The sequence below is a fragment of the Mchenga conophoros genome, linkage group LG16 (genome assembly GCF_057382185.1).
Source record: "Mchenga conophoros isolate Kocher_MC1m ecotype Shallow Benthic linkage group LG16, M_conophoros_male_GT1.1, whole genome shotgun sequence".
NCBI lineage: Eukaryota > Metazoa > Chordata > Actinopteri > Cichliformes > Cichlidae > Mchenga > Mchenga conophoros.
Window position 1 is genome coordinate 34,822,701 of NC_140541.1, and position 19,338 is coordinate 34,842,038.

General features: G+C 40.3%; 1 protein-coding gene across 3 annotated transcripts in view; it reads right to left on the minus strand.

Moving 5' to 3' along the window:
• Nucleotides 1-18,904, minus strand: part of spegb (striated muscle enriched protein kinase b) — a 38,928-nt gene extending 20,024 nt beyond the window's left edge. For 2 of the 3 annotated variants that reach the window (XM_085249048.1, XM_085249047.1), the window contains exons 1-15: nt 17,948-18,904; nt 8,776-8,862; nt 8,102-8,162; nt 6,384-7,924; nt 6,098-6,241; nt 5,814-5,996; nt 4,707-4,873; nt 4,374-4,462; nt 3,390-3,565; nt 2,878-3,138; nt 2,614-2,772; nt 1,860-2,049; nt 1,523-1,752; nt 855-974; nt 536-640 (exon numbers count right to left, since the gene is read on the minus strand). In XM_085249048.1, coding sequence (XP_085105174.1) covers nt 536-640; nt 855-974; nt 1,523-1,752; nt 1,860-2,049; nt 2,614-2,772; nt 2,878-3,138; nt 3,390-3,565; nt 4,374-4,462; nt 4,707-4,873; nt 5,814-5,996; nt 6,098-6,241; nt 6,384-7,924; nt 8,102-8,162; nt 8,776-8,862; nt 17,948-18,365 — 3,931 coding nt within the window. In that variant the 5' untranslated portion in view covers nt 18,366-18,904. Of the gene's footprint in view, nt 1-535; nt 641-854; nt 975-1,522; nt 1,753-1,859; nt 2,050-2,613; nt 2,773-2,877; nt 3,139-3,389; nt 3,566-4,373; nt 4,463-4,706; nt 4,874-5,813; nt 5,997-6,097; nt 6,242-6,383; nt 7,925-8,101; nt 8,169-8,775; nt 8,863-17,947 lie in introns of all 3 variants that reach the window. The other variant, XM_085249046.1, reaches the window with a different exon arrangement.
• Between the last annotated feature and the right edge of the window lie 434 nt (nt 18,905-19,338).

Here is a 19,338-nt window from a genome sequence, read left to right on the forward strand (position 1 = left end):
TTTATTCATAACACAAGGAAAAAGACCGAGGGAAACCCAGTTAATGATAAAAACAATTGCAAAAAAATAACACTAAAAACCGATAAAAACCATAAATTTCACAACCGAGCCTCAACTCTCGCAGCCCGGTACCAAACGACTCACGGACCAGTACCGGTCTGTGGCCCGGGGGTTGGGGACCACTGTTTTAGACAACCCAGTGTTTTTTTGGAACCAGAACTGTTGCCCTCTGCTGGACATTAGAAAGAATGCACTGGCTTTACTTTTTAGACCTAGAAGCAAGGTCCATCTTTTACATTCAGTCTATGATCAAATGGCCCTCAGCTCAGATCTGTTCCATGTTGAAAGCGATAGATTACAATCTGTCAGACTTTCATGGAAAGATGAGATAGACACAAATATTTTAAAATGCATGTCTGAAAGAGACCTTAGAGAATGTTCTGCATTAAATGTGTAAAACAATAAATAACTTAAGAATAAGGAATATATTGTTTTGTCTCTTGAATATAGCACATGTGACAATGTTTTTGCTTACCAATGGAAGGGTCCAGCCTCCTTGGTTTCTTCCAGCTCAAGGTGATGGTTTTGCCAGTAATGGATTCTATGACTGGAGTCCCATCAGGTGGGTCAGGGAGGATGTCTGAAAATGACAATGGATTTAGGCAGCTGTATTTTTCTCTGGTGTGGTGCGGCATGGGGCAGCATCAATCTATAAGGTGTACTTGAGTACGGTTGTGTAATCAAAACATGTTTCTTTCTCCAGAGCGTTCAATTCAGTTCAATTTTATTTATATAGCATCAAATCAGAATGAGAGTTTCCTCAAAGCACTTGAGGAAGAAGAAAAAAAATTTACCTGTAACATAGAGATGAGCATAGCAGGTGGCCTTCCCAACTTTGTTAGAGATGACACTCTTGTAGACACCACCGTGGGCATGGCACACAGAGCGGATGACCAGGCTGTGAACATCACGAACTGCAACAGGAGAAAGCGGCTTGGCTTACTCGGTTTTACACGACACAGACAAGGAAGACTGAGGCAGTGTGGATTCATTCAGGGGTGTAAGTGCTCAGTGTAGCAGCTATAGAATAACGACACTCTCTGTATTTAATTAAACCCTGATCTCACAATGAAATTCTGTGTACTTTTGCTCCACGCAACAAGAAAGAGGACAGCACCCTCGTTTTTGAAAATTGGTCTTTGTAGATTAAAGGTAGTTGAAATGATTTGCTGCTGAAGCACAGAAGTAACTGTCGTAATGATCCTGGCAATGAAGAAGCAAACAGGGCAAAAAGAGAATGATAAAATCACTTCCTCAATAAAGAAGTCTTTGGTTCTGATTATTACTGCTAGATCAGTAATGGTTATTGTACCTGCTTAATACAAGCAGTTATTTTTTAAATGAAGTAATAAAAAAAATATTTGTTTGCGTTTGCTGAAAAGAAAATCATACATAAAGGAATTTCCATACAAAGGATGGAAATAAATATCAGATGAATATAAATCCATTCTGCAAAACTTACACTGTGTCATCTTTCTGTCCTCTGTGCTTTCAATCCTCTTTCCATTGTGGAACCAGGCGATAGTTGGATACGGCAAACCAGCCACTTTGCATTTGAGCACAGCCTCTTTTCCCTCAATCACATCCAGGTCATAAAGGGGTTTGATGAAGTCAGGCATGGTGAAACGCTCCACCTCATTCTCTGGGACCTCTGGCTCTTCAGGTATGGAGGGCATTTTCTCCAATTTAGCCCTGAAGTGATGAGAAGAAGAATTGGATAGGTAACAATGAACACCACTGGGAGCTCAAGCGGAATTTCAAAAAGCACACGTGATCCAGAGAAAATCAAACACTCTTACATCTGTGAGGAGATGGCTGGACGTGGCTCCTGTATGTAAAGTTCAGCAGAGCTCTCTGCCTCGCCGTGACTGTTATGGGCTCTGACAGTGTAAAAACCCTCATCATCGCTGGTCACGTGAGAAATGACGAGAGAATGGCGGCCACCCTCCCGAAGAATACGAATGTCCTCACTTTCTGTAAGTAAATGATCTAAAGGAAAAAGGAAAACATATCCATATGGTTTTATATTGGAGGAGCATAAGTAAGATAAGCTAGAAGTTTACCCAGTAAAACTTTAAAGATAAGTGATTGATCAGAGATAATTAAAAACACCAAATGATAAAGAATGCAAAAGTCAGTAAGAGATTTTGTGTTTATAATTAATTAGATGTTCCAAAAAAGTTTCACTTTTTGCTTGCTATTAAGCGACAATTTAATTAAAACTTGACAGTTGATTTTATATCTGATTTACCATCAGATTAAGAAATAAGGCTAAAATCGTCAGTTGGCAGTGAAATTCAGTGATACAAAGAAAAAAGAGAACACTCCAACAATCACATGACCCCTGTGAGCAAGCACTTTGGTGACAGGGAGGGAAAAACTCCCTTTTAACAGGAAGAAACCTCTGGCAGAACCAGGCTCAGGGAGGGGCGGGGCCATCTGCTGCGACCAGTTAGGGTGAAATGAAGTCAGGGGTTATTGCACTGCCCACAGAAGGAGTGTGTGTATAAGTGACAGCGTCATCAACCTAGAGGAGTATAAGTATGTTCCTACCAAAGTGGCTCCAGGTGACTTTAGGAGGTGGCGTCCCACTGACTTTGCAGTCAAATCGAGCGTTGCGCCCCTCAATTACTTCCAAAACATCCAAATTGCGAGTAAAGAGAGGTTCGAGGGAGGGGATGACTTTGAGTTTGCCACATGAGGTCACTTCCTCTAAAAAATGAAAAAAATATCTCTTAAGTAGAAACGAGTTAGAAGTGATAAATATACTTCTTCAAGTTTTGCATCATGCATGTGGGATATATCCTTGACACTTACCTTTAGCTGTGCTGAGTTTGCACATGTATGTTCCACTGTCATCTTCATGTACAGAGTTAAGCAGCAGGCGGCACTTTCTTCCATCAAAGTGCATTTTACAATTGAGCAATGCTGGCTGGATCAGTTTCCCATCTGCAAGCCAGTCCACATCCGTGTCCTTTGGTCCAATGACGTGACACTCAAACAAAACAGTCTCTCCAGCCTTGGCTGTGATGTCCCTGACTGCCCGGATAACTGCGAGACCTGGCTCCACTGGTGGTGCTGGATATAAATAAAGTACATTTTCTGAAGATTGCTGTTAAGTGATACAAAAACGGTGATGTTGTGAAGTAGTTCCAGCCCTCTGTTTATGTTTTTAGTCACGTGGAACTATGGTAAAGGAATTGGAGGCATTTCTTTACAATGTAGAACAAAATTACTTCCCCAAAACTGACACGGACATAATTAATCGGTGAACAAGAGCGAAATGTCGATTTATGCATTCTTAATTAAACAAGCAGAAAAATACATACCTTTCACCTCCAGCTTTGCTTCACACTGCTTCGTCCCATACTCATTAATAATCCTACAAGTGTAAATCCCAGAGTCCGACTTCACTGCCGACTTGATTGTCATTTCAAAGGCGCCATCCTTCATCTCACGTACAATGTGACGTGGGCCTGTTTTTACCGTCACTCTGTCCCTCAGCCTACAAGAGCACATGGGACCAATTGTTTCTATATTTTTCAACAAGAGGTAAATTACTCATACACTGTATTTCAGTTTTTCAATAAAGGATGGTCAAGCACACGTTTTGTCCCACCACATTAGGGGGTGGAATACATTGTCTTTTCTGCTATTGTCTCTTTAGATTCATGACTAACTCTTATGACAAAACCTGCATGAATGACTCAGCCGTTTATTGTCAGCTACATTAAAAAAATAAGACTGGCATTATTAGCCGTAATGTTAAATTTAGCATTAAAAGAACCCCACAAAAAGACCAAAAGCAGTATGTAATTTTCTCTTTTTTAACTGTTGTGCTGTCACTTTTCTATTAAAACACATTTACAGAGAGTGCTATTTTCAATTAAATCATATATTTGGATACCATATTTTAGCTCTAAAATTTATTTGTACATTTATTTCCTTTTTTGTGCTTTACTTTGATATAACTTTTGCATTTGCAGCTATATGAGACTAACTTAAAACCAACTATCTTATGAAGAAAAGTATCACCAAGTTAAAGTTGCAACAGGAAAAGGAAATGATCTCATCTCTACATCGTAAGATCACTTCACTGATTAAGCATGGGGGTATGCAAAAGCATCACATGCAATAAAAAAATCAATTTAAAAGTTTTGACTTTAAAACTTTAAGTTTCCACCTCCTTTAATGAATTAAAGGACCATGCTCAAAAACAAACTATGCATTCATGTTTCCTCATGGTTTGTGCTGTCCATATCTTATGGAAGCAATGAGTTTAAGTAGACTGATGAAGTGAGGGGGGGACCTACCAATACAGCATAGGTTTGGGTTGTCCACTTATTCGGACAGACATGGTGACTTCCTGTCCCTCAATGACAGCTTGATCACTCATTGTTACCTGTTTAAAATTTAATGCAAGTTAGACGCTTAGAGATGCATTTCACCTGTAAGTTTTATGAGAGATGTGTTGATGGGGTGACCACACAGCAGATAATACATTTATTAAGGGAAAATTAATACTGATAGAATGCTTAGTATGGAAGATATTTCCATGCAGTATTGTTGCCACTGTTCGATTAACATACTATGGTCACACTAAAGGGCAAAGTAAGATTTATCCAATGAACCCTGCACAGTCTCACCAAGAATGCAGGGGGTTTCCTAAAATGTGTGTCAATAGTTCGCCTTGGCTCTGGCCCCCCAAAGTCCATGACTTCTTCCATGGGGCTGAGATACTCTTCATCAGATGTAATAGGGCTGCTGATATCCATAGGAACACCCAAGTTTCCCTTTGGTTCCTGCACAGAATCTGCAAAGCCAGAAATTGTACTATTATAATCATTGTCATACCTTGATACCTTTTTTAACAATCAAGTCCCATTTATACTTTTTTTTTTTTTTTTTTACTGAGAGCAAAACTGAAAGAGTACAAGGGGATTTAAAAGAGTTCACATATTGAATAAAACATCCCTCCTGTTTAAAACACATTTAGAACCTAAGATGCCAAATGTGAAATCTAAACAATGGTGGATTCACAGTGAGTGGAGCCACTGAGCCTCAATGGGCACTTTATAGGTTCAGTTTTGCCTCTGAGTTTCCATGGTAACTATAAGTGAGGTTATTCAGCTGGAATATATGGCGCACACATTTCGCTGAGAGAGATAATGACAAGGGAGCCAGGAGAGAAATACAATGCCAACGTGGGAAGAGACTACGAGATGATTTTTAAGACGACAAAAATGGCCTCTGAAAATGAATACTGTAAACTGGAAATTACTGCTTAGTACATTTACCTTTTTTTTGATTAGGCTGCATATTATACTAGTGTAGGGGGAGTGATAAATGTCCTGTTCAATTTCTGAGCGACTACAATAAAAGTTTAATATAATAACTGACGTGGCCTTTCTGTGTGGCGTTTGTATAATCATCCAATAGCTGTGTTGGTTTTCTCCAGATATTCTGGCTTCCTGTTGCAGTTCGAAGAAATGCATGTTAGTTTAATTAGGGGATTCTGAATTGGCTTTAAATGTGAATGAGAGAATGAATAGTTGTGTCAGTGTTAGCACTGTGATGGACGGGCAACCTGTCCGGAGTGTACCCCACTACTTGCCCATTGTCCACCTAGATAGGCTGCATGCTTCGTTGGGTAAGAGATTATGGATGTATGTATAGATATGGATGTTCCTTAAGCCTCAGTCAGACAGGCCTTTGCGATGCTTTTGGTCTCATGTCCCAAAACATAAACTTACCTGCTTTAACTATAAGAGTGGCACTGCTTGAAGCTCTTCCCATCTGATTAACAGCAGTTACACAGTATCTTCCCCCATCACTTATTTTAGCTGATCTGATGAGAAGACTATGTCGTTCACCCTCCACTTTGACTGCATAATTTGCAATCCCAGTGACCTCAGTGTTGTCTATAGTCCAGGTGACTTAAACAGAGAAGAAAACAAAATAAATCCACCTCTCCATCAACTGATTCAAAGTTACCTTTAAGGGTTTTGCTGTTGAAATAAAAATTACAAAAAATTACCTTCAGGGCTAGGGGTTCCAGCAATTATAGTTCTTAGCAGTACATCTGCACCAGCAGATGCTACAGTATCCTGGAGGGGAAACTCAAACATAGGAGCCTCCATGGGGTCTTCTCCGGCAGACACATAAGAATCATCTGAAGAATCTGCACATTTTAACAAGAGACAAACTTAAAGTGATTTTTGTTCCTTTGCTCAAATTACAAAAATGACACTAGAGGACAGAGAAAGTCACTTTATTAGACATTACCACAAAAAAGCTTACAAAAGAAACAGAACAAATCTAACCTAACTCTGGAGACAGGGGTCGTGTACGACGGTTCTTTCCTCTGGACTTTTGCTGTTGTCCCTCTTTGGCACCAGCACGCTTCTGTTTAGGCTCACTTGTGCTTACAGGAACATCCTCTTCCATTTTTTCATCTTCAACAATAATTGTAGGTACCTTAATCTTAGAGATTGGTTTAGAAAGTTCCACTTCCATTTTCTCCTCTGTTGGAGAGCTTGGTAATATTCTTGGGGGTTTTGAAGGGGCAAGATCTTGCACAATGATGGGCCTTTTTTGTACCAGAGGACTCTCAGGTCTGTTTTCAATTTTTCTTACTGCAACTTCTATTGGTGTCTTTCTCCCCGAAGTCTCATCCTTTTGCGTTTGTACAGGAGACTCTTGGATGTGTGGGGATTCTTGCATTCGAGATACCCTTTGTACAAGAGGACTCGGTGGCCTTCGTTCAACTTTGCGCAACGTCATCTCTGTAACATTTCTGCTTGGTGAATCTTCCCTGTGTTGATTATATATTGCTGGTGATGATGATCGTTGAATAATTTCTGTAACAGGACTGACTCTATTGAATTCTCTCACCGATCGTTGTCCTGGTAAGTCAGATAACTGCATTGACTCTGGGGTGCCTGCAACTTCTCCAACTCTACTAACTGGTACAGCTGTTAAACCAGTGTCTGCTGTCTTTTGAGGTTGAGATTTCTGCTCATGTTGTGTTTGCTGCTGTTGCTGCATCGGTTGCTTACTTAGTTCCCTTTCTCTCTGTTCTTTTGCCCACTGGACTCGTTCCCTTTCTTGGAGTTTTTGCAGGACCTGAGGAGGAATAGGTTCAATTTTCCTAAAAGGCTGGCGCTGCTTGACCTTCAGGGTTAGCTGTTCAGTTGAAAACGATTTCTTCAGATGAGGTTTACCAACAAGCTTTTTAATGCGTTGGAGCTCCTCAGTGAACTTGTTTTCAATGTCCTGAACTTTTTGAGAGTAGCGAGGTTTCTCTTCCAGCGAAGCTGCTCTCTGTTTAAACATAGACCTTCGTTCAGCAGCATCTTCTTTTAGAGCTTCCCTAAGATCTTCCCTTGAACTTTCTCTAGAGATACCCAAACGGCTTCCTCCATCATCTGAATCCACAGATCCAGCCCGATTGAACCCTGCCCAGGATCTTCCCGAAATGGAACCTTCTGGAATATCAAGACTCCGTCTCCGCTCCTCTAAGTCACGGACCTTCTCAAAAACCTTTGAACTAGCCCTTGTAAGCTTTGGAGAGGGTCTAAGAGTAAATTCTTTCTTGGAATATTCACTCAGTGGAGTCTGTGGTCGGGAATCTTGGGTGTTACTTTGGGACACAGATTTTGGCTGCTTAACCTTTTCTTCAAACTCCCCAGGCACGGTGTCTTGGTATTCAGTTGGCACAACGATTTTCTTCCGCAAGCTAAGAGGAGTAGTTGAACCAGAGCGACTTGGCATTGGAGAGGTGGAGGTGCGTTTGACCAGTCTTGGAGATGGGGGTGGGAGAACTTGTGTGGGAGATTCTCTTGAAAAATCCTCAGACTGGCTCCTGAAATAGAGGATTTGAGGAAAAATCTGTTAAAATTAGGAAGCTGTTGCTAATTTACAACCTTACTCATTACTGTGTTTTAGCACTGAATTCAAGTCCAGTAGTATAGTCAACACACAAAGTTCTTTTTACTGTAATTGTTGGGGTTACCATCAATGCTGTATGTTTTGTACTTGCCTGTTAGAGTGATCTTCATGTCCATGTGTTTTACTGACATCCTGGGCACATTTTTCCATCACTGTGTCTCGTGTGAAAGAAGAGATGCATTAACACATTTGTATGGCAAAAATTCTAGGTCAGGTATTCATGTTCAAATCTCCACCAAATAATATTTCTATGTAAACACTGGATGAAGTGACTTGCTGTATCACTGCAGGCTCTGCCATCTGTATAGAACACTGCTGGTAACCACTGTGGAGAACTGAGGTTCTAAAAAGACAGTTATTTCCCTGATCAGACATACAAGGAGAGCAAAAGAGTGAAGGAGAGAAAGACCTCCAACACAAAAAGTACACAATATATATATATATAGATAGATCTAGGTCGATAGATCTATATCGATAGATCTAGATCGACAGACAGACAGACAGACAGACAGACAGATAGATAGACAGATAGATAGATAGATATACATGTTTGTTTCTGTGTCAGAAGTAGCCAAAAAGAAAACTAGAGAAAAAAAAAACAATGGAAATGAAAACTGTTATTTTTCATTAGGTTCATGTGATTGCCTTCAGCTCCATTTTCTTTCTTGTTGTTGGTACTACTATCTTACAACCTCATAGCAGGTCTCAGTACCATCCTGTAAGCACTGATGCAAATTAATGATTGAAATCAGAAACAGTTCATACCTGCAGGCACAGCCTGGTCCTCAACATCCCCGCTATCTTCTTTGGTCTCATATTGGTCTCCACCTTCATCTTCTGTTGTTTCAGAATCTGAAATAAATAAAACAAAATAAATGGAAAATTACTTGTGATGTAATCACATTTCAACTAGACCAGTTTGTGAAGAACATTATTTGGTGAGAAAATAAAAGTGCATTTGAAAGCATACTTGTAAAAAAAGCAGAAAATAAAAGTAAGGACAATCTAAAACTATTTACTAAATGAAGCATGGCACCATCTGTGATGTTGTTTGGCAACAATGGAAAACTGTCTTTCTGCAGTGGAAACAAAAGATGTAACAGACAGTGGACAGGATATCGTCACTATTACCTTATCATGTTCAGTTCACTTTATGGAGATGCTTGGTGAAAGAAACTGAAGTGATTTTCCTGACCCCCTTTTGGGGGTGAAGTGGGGGGGACTAACAATCTGAATCAGAATACTTTCTTTATACCAAAGGAAATTATGTAATGCCACTGAAATTTTCTGTGGCACTTAACTGAATTTCATAATATATGTAGTTGTTCTACTTGATGAGTTGACGCCCCCAGGGTCTCATTAGCACAGCTAAGCTGAATATACTAAATTTGTTACAGCTGAATTGTTGCTGAGTCTTGTCACCCATAATTACTTCAATGACATCAGCAAATTTATTTCAAGGAAGGGAATACAAGAAGAAAATAACTACAAGTGTGTTCATATTTTCAGCAGAAATGTATCCTCTTTAAACCTAAAAAACTGTTCCAGCTGTACTATCTGATAAATATGACTGTTCTTCACAGGCTGAGAGAAAATTCAGTCATTGGTAGGACTCAAAATAGAAAGCAGTATTGAGTCACTGGCATCCCAGCAGCTCTCATGAGGTGTTTGCTTCACAGTAGGTGGAACCACTTATAAAAAAATGAAATAAATAAATAACAGAAGCTATCTCTTGTTCTCTTGCAGTAAAAGAACACAACAGGGTAACGCTGGCCACAATGGAAATGGTGGAAAAATGTTTTCAAAAACAGGCTTGTTTGAAATCAGCAGACAGAAAAAAGTCAGCTATAAACTACACAGAAAAGCTTAGAGTCCTACTCACAGCTATTTAATCTGTATTTAGCTACACTGCACATTCATGCAATATTAATATCACATAACATAATTTTACATTTCAAAGTAAAACACTTTCACACAGACACAACATTGTAAAGAGTATTATTACACAGTATAACATCATATTTCTCAGTGTGACACATTATTTTTCCAAAGCAGTCATTCGAATCCGCTGATTTTGTCCAAGACTAAACTACTGAAAATTTAGTTCAGGTAACATTAATGTATTTGTACTCTGTCATTATATTAAGCAATGCTATCCTTCTCTTTGACACTTTAATCGCTCACCTCAAAGTTGAGAAATACAACTTCAGCACCTGTCCTCTTTGATATATTGCAAGGCAATAATCATTCTTCACAACACTAAAATATACCATCCCTCTATCCACCCATCCTCTTCCACTTATCCATAAAATATACCCCAAAATGACAAAACACAGAAATGATATTTAGCCATTTTATGGTATCAGTGCATGTGTTGTACCATTATCATTCAGTCTTAATCTTGGGACAGTTCAATGAGGTCTCAGATTCACTTTTCTGTGCTTCTTCTTCTTCTTCATCCCAAGTTAATTAACTTCTTTTCAATTCGCCTCGTTCATTTGATAAGTGCCACCATGCCATGAAGAGTCATTATGCAGTGACTCCAGTAAGTCACTTATGTTTTAATTAAATATAACTGAATGAATGTGAATTATAATCGGGATATTTTTATTACGAAAATATACTCCAGTATCATTTTTTTGCATTCCTTATAAAACTAGCTTGTAGTATAAAATTAGCATGTCATAATATCTTGTTTGAAGTCAAGGTGGAGCAGTGATGTCTTTCTATGTTGGCTCTGCGGTGGACTAGCAACCTCTCCTCTGTGCCTCTTACCCAATATCTACTGTGAACCTAAGTTAGATGATAGACAAATGAATAAGCCGAGGAAGTCCCTGATTGGTTGCACATGAGAAGCAGACAATATTAAATCCCTGCTGACAGTGATTTTATAACTCTTTTAGTAACTGACAGTTAATAACACTGTGACTGACTGCACAGGGTATTATCAATCATGCTGTAGTCTCAGAACAGTACAGTACATGAGCCTGTCACTCAGAAAAAAAACCAGAGCTTAACTTACAGTTTCCAAAATCCAATTTAATAATTGTCAAGAATATTTTTAGTGTCACTGTGAAATCTGTTAGAGGAGGTAGAATATAAATGATTGTCTGGGCAGGGGTGTCACCAAGGGGGGCCAGGGGGGCCAGCAGGCATCCCCAAAAAACTGCTGGCCCTCCCACTGCCCCTTTTTCGGCAAGACCCTATGTTGGTAATAGTTTAAATAAACGTGCGCACAAGAGAGAGGAAGACACCCTACAATGAGTTGAAACAAACTTGTTATTTCTTCCTGCATATATGATGTTTGTCATTCGTATTGTGTCACTTTGTATGTCTCATTATTTCACATCGTCACCCCCTCCCCTCCGCTGCGCCCCTGCATTGTTCTGTTTTTGGTGTGCCACCCCAATATTTGTAGTGGCCCCCTAATGGCCACCCCTATATCTGGGTTACAGTTGCTACCGGTTTGCTGGTGCACAAATAGACATAAAAGTGCACACCAAATAACACCAAAGAGCCCTTAAGTATAACAAGTAGTTCTGGAAGTTTCCTCTCAACATCGCAGCACTGCATGGAAGAATTTTAGTGAAACTTTTAGTGAGACTCTCCTGTAGTTTTCTGAAGTTCAAAGCTACGGAAGAGCTTTGAGGTTGACTGAGTTTCTAGTTGGTTATAGCTCACAGTAACACTGCTCCTTCTCAATTAAGGACTTGCAGAGTGAGCTCTGTTAAGCAGCACCATTGCCTCTGCCACTGTCAGCTGAAACAACAGTGTGGTCAGTTCAACAGTAATATTTATAAAATGTCGGTGTCAGCATTTTAAATGAAATATTTTACGGCGCTTTAATGCTCTATTCACAGATGAAGGTTAAATCACTGCAGGAAGAAGAGAAAGATAAATTGAAATAGCACTTGCCTGTTTTGTTCTTTGGTCTGAATGTTTTTTCATAGGCACTGCTGGTATGTCCTCGACAGGTATTTTTTGTCTTGGCTTACACACAGCAGCAGGGTATTCCCCGAGATACACTGGGGGCTCCGAGCCATTACTACACGCCTAACTGAGCAAATTTCCTAAGAAAACATGAGCAATTTCTATTAAAAAAAAAGACTGAACTTATTACATATTGTAACTCTCCTAACATGCAGACAAAAGCTCCTCACTAAAACGGAAAGAAAAATGAAAAGAAAAGGCACTTTGGTCCATTACGTAACAAGTCAGAGTCTCAGCAGCTCTTGTGAGAGAATCCGTTTCTGAAAAGCACAGAGCAGAGACCTCCGTCCGCAGGTGGAAATGTCTGTTGAATGCATATCATGCACTCTGAGGGAGCCCCCCTGTCCACACAATAGCCAGCGACAGCGTAAGCATCTTCCCCCGCTGCGTTCCACCCCACAGGCAGTGCACACCGATAGGCAGAAAAACCAGTGGGAGTGATCCAGCCCTCTTGAGATCAGTGTTCTACAGCACTGGTTGACATTTTTCATGTTCCCCTTCCTCCCCATGTGTCTGTGTCTTTTTCATCAACGGGTATAATGAGCCGATGTTGTGTTGTTGGAAGAGAGGGGGAGAATCGCCGCAACAGCTAAAAGGGACCTCCTCACTCCTCTGCATTGCTGGAGCACTGTTCGAGCTCACAGAAAATGTGTTAGCCTACTGGCTGCTTTAACTGACTGCACAAGCTTTGCTCACTGCTAGAGATTGTTGTTTTTCCACATGACAATTTCAACTGCTCATAATACTTTATTGTTTTGACGTAGTAATTGCAGTTAATATTCTATCTTTAGTACAGTTTGAATCAATTGAAACAATACCTGCTTGCACAGTAGAATAAATCAGTACACAGAAACATGCTTAAAATAACATTTCAGTTCACACATGGTTACACAGTACTCTCAGCAAAATGACTGTGTGAGAGTGCAGAATAAAGTCTATATTACTAAGATAATAGTTCATATAATTACTAATGATTGCAGATCACAAATGCAAAGCAAATGTAGTGAGCACTTTCATTATAGGAGCCACCTTTCGGGCTTAATTACATGGTCTGTTGATTATGTAACCTCAGGCCTTTTCGTTTCCTTGGCAGCTGAATATCATGTGTGACTTCGACGTTAACCTCACGCTCTAATGACATGAAATCATGGGCCGCTTTGCTTTTACACTTGCTGTGTGCTACAACAGCTCATTCTAGAATAGTTATGTAAATGTACAGTCACCAGTCACTTTGTTAGCAACACATGTTCACGTGTTTGTTAACGCAAATATCTAATCAGCCAGTCACATGGCAGCAACTCAGTGCTTACTGAAGTTCAAACTGTGCATCAGGATGGGGTAAAAGGTTATTTAAGTGACTGAAGATGGCACGGTTGTTTAATTTTCCCCCATGTAACCACGTCTGGCATTCACAGAGAGCAGATATCCAGTAAGAGGCAGATCTCTGGGCAAAGTACCCTGTTGATGCCAGAGGCCAGAGAAAAACAGCCGGACTGTTTTGAGCTGATGAGAAGGAGGCTCTGACGCAGAAAACATCTTTTCATAACCAACATGTGCAGAAGAACACACAACATCTGTTTATGTTTATAAAAGAAAAAATATTGGACAACGTATCAGTTTTGGGGTTTTTAAATAATCAAATGTTGGCATCAGTATTGGTCTTAAAGATCCTGTACTGGTTGGTCTTTACTCTTAGTCATTATATTCAGTTTGTCATCTGGAATTCAGATTTAGAAAACTGTCACCAGTACATATCCAAGGCCATGTGACCAGCACCGTTAGTAACCAGTTTTTTTAAGCTCTTTTCATAATGTGTGGATTCCTAATGGCTGCTAAGTTCTTTTGCTTATCCATCACTTCACCTTCTTCTGTTCAAACATGGAAATCACAGTTGCATTATATTTCATAGTTTGGATTATGTATTCACTGAATTATGGTTTGTAGCTGTGTTTGGTTTTTGACTCTTGAAAAATCTTTAAAGGGTGCACTATGGACTCTAGTATATTTTTGCACATTGCAGTGAAATCCAGAGAGCTAGCTATTTGTTTATGTTTAAAGCTTTAATTCTTTGTTTCCATTAACTTCAATTTGCACATGTATAGAAAATTTAAACTACAAAAATTGACCTTCAGGATGTTTTAATTTGATATTTACTTGTGACCATATTGTTCATGTTAATACTGTTTATACTTGGACTGTGTATAAAATGAGTAAACTGTAATTAATATTTGGTAAAAGCCTTTTTATCAGACAGAATAGTTATGAGTGAGATCATTTTCAGAACACACTTTAGAAGATCGTCACTAGTCTCTGAGACCCTTAATAATTAAAGACCTGGGACAAAAATCAGCATTTGTGCATGTTTACATCTCGTGATGCCCTTCTGTATTTCTTATGAGCTGGATGGAAACAAGACATCACTGACACACTCAAAAACTCTGACCAAACAGACTCCAATATTCTAAACCATTTACAGCTCATATAAACCCCTTACCTGTCCTTCTGTCCATTGAAAAACACAATAATTTGTTGATGTACTTATGAAGCAACACGGCGCTGTAGGGGATTTCCACAGTGTAACTGTGGCTCCACCTGTTCACTCACATTCAAGGTCTAGGAGGAAGACAACACGGTGAGGAAACTATCCAAACATACTGGAAAAAGGCCACCGTCACACTCTGTGGCGACAGCTAATGTTCCCAGATGTAGGCAGTGCCAAGCAGTATCATTTAAGCTTCAGACAGGCACTACACCTTTCTAAATCAAATCACTATCAGCCAGTGACCAAAGTGATTCACTCACCTTATGTTTTTAGTGTTTTTCCTGCTTCCTGAGACATAAATCAAAATGAAAGCTAATGTTCTGTATCTGCTGGATGTGTCAAAGAGCAACTGTTTGGCTGCTTTACTGTCATAAAAGGTGATAATAGATGTGTGTTGTGTATAAAATAGCAAAAATAGAAAATAAAGAACGCTGCAAATATTTCGATCATCTTTCAGCTTATTGTTTGGTTTCATAGCAAAGGTGTAAAGAACCAAAAAGCTTTGATACGACCTGCCTGGCACCAAATGACAGACTAAGTTAGCAGCTAAGAGTCAGATGTTTCACACTGGAGATGGCAATGACTAAGCTAATAGGAGCTTAATAGCAGGTGGCCAGAAATACACGAATCAATGCTATTGTGGCCCCGTGTCTGGATGTGTAAATATGCAGCTACTGAGTAAATACAATAAATCAACTGCCTAATTAAAGGCAAAAACTAAATAAGGAAAAAGGCATGACATCATTCAGCATGTGGCAGACAGTTTTTTGGTTGTATATTTAGATGATGTGGATTCAAACGCGTACCTTTTCCTGATCAGTGTGCGTGTGTTGGTGGGTCATGCAGGGCTCGGCTAAAATTAGCAGTGATGTCTTCCTGTGTAACAGGAGAGACGCTGGCCTGCTAACATCAGAAAAATCTAAGGCCTGGCACATTCCACTGTATAAATAACTAGGGAGAGTTGGTGGACAAGGGGGGCGGGACAGAGAGACATTTTCAAAGACGGAGGAAGAGGTGGGAGAGGGAGAGAAAGAGAGAGGGAAAAGGTTCAGGCCGGATCATTGAGTGATGGGACAGCTGTAGACTACGAACATGGTGGAGAAGAAGAGAGCTGAATCAAAGTGAAGGTTAAAATGGAGCGACAAATGAAAACTTCCCAGCATAAAAAGCCCAGCAGCACAGGACTTGTTTAGTCCTCACAGGCTGTAAATGCTGACAAAGCTCTCGTCCAGCTAACGGTTCCACAATTGTTAAACTGATCACATGAAACATGAACATTCATGTGAATATTGTGTTGCCTGCTTACATGAAAGCACATTTTTTGCAATGTGATTGCTGTAAACATTGTCATACTGTATCACGTGATAGGGATGTAATAGGACTTCTGCATTATGGTCATTATTTATCTCTAAATGTGTTGGTTTCTCTGATACATACAGTTTGTTAATGAGGTGGTGACACTGGTTTGTTTTTTCTGCGATATATCGTATGATGTTGCAGATTAATGTGCGGTTTCTGGATTTTTAAAACGAAAGGCCAATTATATTTTTTCCAACAATCAAACAGAAATTGAGACTCAACCAAGACTTGTTTAGTTTAACAGCCTGGTTGTGAGATCCTGTTGCGCAGTTTTGTGTATCTTTTTGTGGACAGTGTCCAAGCATTCAATATTTATGTAGGAAAGGAAATGTTATACGCTGCAGTATTTTTTTGCTGCCTACACTACAAACAATTCTTGTGATCAGCTGTCCAGTTTGCAGACTTCACCACTCTTTTAGAACCCATTTTTCTGTCCTAGGCTTGCACAATCTCTCTTGTTCTTTGATACGAGGAAAAACTGTTATATAAGGACCCAGTCCCTTTTCCCACCAGAAAACACTTTCAATCTTCCAAACTTTAGTGATGTTTAAGTGAGTACAGTGTATCCAGGAGAGATGGTTCTGACATCTTTGCTCACGTAAATGCATGCCACATGTAACATATTCTAACAGCAGGAAAGGGCAGTTAGAAACTTAAGCAAGAGTTTCCCTACACACTGGTGCTGACTGCAGAACAATGACAAATGCTGGGGCTGATATATGAAGGGCAAATTTGAGGAGCAGCTAATGCCATTTTTCAAAGCAGCTGAGGTGGTCAAAGCACTCAGGTGAGCTGAATTTAGATCAGTGCCGGGGATGACAAGAAGCATGAGAAGAGGTTTTTGTTGATAAGAATGCATTGCACCGGCCTCCGGAGCGTCTCCAGTTAGACATTGAGGAATCTAACTGTAATGCATTCTCAGGGACTCACCTCAGCTAAATCGGTCAAAAGCAGCGGTTGGCTTAAGGGTGGTTTATTTTCAGCATGCATGGTGGAAATCCAGCTTTTCCACTACATGCTTTTCTCAAACAACAATGCACCACAAAGGGAGACTATACTTGTATCTTACTGCACGCTTCAGCAGGACAGAACATCGAAGAAAAACAATATGCTTTGCAAGCACACACTGCATTTGGCTATTTGTGCGTATAAGTTTATTCTTTATTATCTGATTTTGCGATTATATTTTAGGTGTTTTGCCTCAATCTCAGCTTCAATCACAGTGCCATGCACTGACCTTGAGTGAAATGATAATGATATAAACTGATTTAACATTGAAAAGAACGGTGAGCTATAATAATGATCTTGTGACAATGAAGCCTATGGAGCAACTTGCATCCTTTTTGGAATATTAACTGCAACTCCAACCCTGGTGGAATAGATTCACAGACGGATCAGCGGCTGCTCTAGCACGTCATCCCTGTCCTTGTGTACATGTGCAAAACATGGATGTATACGATGACTGACACTTCACCACCAGCATTGAAAAATTGTTGAAGCTTTGACTTGTCACTGGCAGCACGTAGCAACAAGTTTGTAGCTAGATTTGTTGGCTTCCATTAAAAATAACTTTCAGACATTTGCTTCTGCCATCAGTCGTGCATCAATACGTGCAGCTACATTTTTAAAAGCTGCATGGACACATTTGAGATTGATTTTTAGCAAATGCAGTTGCTATTTTGCTCTCCATGTGCGCTGTTTAGCTGCAGACTGGTCAGAGGAAGATGGTCTATAATCAGACTGCAAATGGAAATCATGAAAGCTTCTTGTCATGAAAACCTTGTCCTTTGCTTTCATATTCTGCATATTCATTTGCAGATGCTTGTTTATAGAGATTACTGATATTCTAAAGGCTCAGGAACCAATCAAGCACCATAGTGGACTTTTAAGGGAAAACTGGAGGTTTTTTTCCAATTAATTTGAAGGTTACTTTTGGAAAAGTGTGGTATAAAATGTTTTAGTGGATTTTCACATGTCAAAACCTGCAAAGTGAATCCAGAAAAAGCTATTCAGTCTGAAGTAAACCTTTAGACAGATGGATATTACCTTCACCCAGATCCAGTACAGCAAGCACAGCGCTGCTCCGAGCCTCTCCCAGGTGATTGTTGGCAATGCAGGTGTAGAGACCAGCATCACTCGGTTTGCAATCCCTAATCCATAGCCCTCCGTACTCTTGGTTCTCCATGTTGAGGAGTTCATCGTTATGGTACCAATACAGGGAAGGCTGTGGATCTCCAGCCACAGTCACCTTCAGACGGATGTCACAGCCTGTCCCCACGGCAGCGTTCCTCATTTTCCGTGTAAAAACCGGTGGGGTTGGGGTGTGGTAACCAGGTCCTTGAGGTTCCGGGACAACTTGGTCTGGGCTTGCTTTGGACCGTTTTGGGGGGATGATGGGACTTGGTGGTGCCCCTGCTTCATCTGCCCCTTTTTTCAGGGTCATTTGCACCTCAGCTTTTCTCATGGCTAAAACAGTCTACCTGGACTTTATGATTATATCACTACCTGGGCCTTGTCTTAGCAAGCCGTAGTCATGCCTTAAAAGGGCATTAGAGGCTACAGGTTACACACATACACACATACATTACAGCTAACATGGCGTTCATGTTTTTGAACATTGGAGAGATAAATTCATTTTACTTTTACTTTAGAAACACGTCAATAAGATTAAGTGCTCCTTGAATTGCTGTTCTCTAACCGCAGCTGTTGTTTGAAGAAGAAAAAGAAATTGTTGATCATCAGGTAATTAAGCAGATAGAGATAGCTGCCGCTCTCCTGCCTGAAGGTATTTTTAGGGCAAGACCTACTGGATCATGTTGCATTAACGGCTCCCTGGACTTGTCTGTTAGAAGTGACGGTTGCTTCTCCCCCTTCTTTTCGTGGTCTTCTCTGACTTTTCAAACTTTTGTAACCAGTTCCCAGAAGTGTGTAACGCATTCACTCAGCATTGTGTGAAAGTCTTCAGTGAGATTCCTCTTTATTCCTGGTGGCCTTGAGAGTGTTTCTTGGTTGGCTTCTGGTTGAATGGAAGCATCAAGTCCTCTCTGGTGAGTCGCACAGTGCCCCCCCCCTCCCACCTTATCCCATGAGTTAAACCGCCCCACTCATGATCTCCCCCTTAGCTCTACCAGTCAGGGGAAATGACAGTCACAGCCCAGCAAGTCTTAGAACGACAGCTGCATGCTGAACCATCTGACCACTCACTGCTGGGCTCCCGCCCCCTTGTAATTTTTAGCCAACCTGAGGTCAGTAGAACATGTGAGGTGGCGCAACACTTGGTACACCAGAGGGTCTGCATGGGGCATATGTTCAATTTCTAAGTCACAGAGTCTGACATTGCCCCCCCCCCACCCCCCATTATGTGTAAGGTGTCAAATTTCATGTGTATCATTCAAAACAAATTTATCATTGGAATAATTATGTGAGGCAAGAGTTGG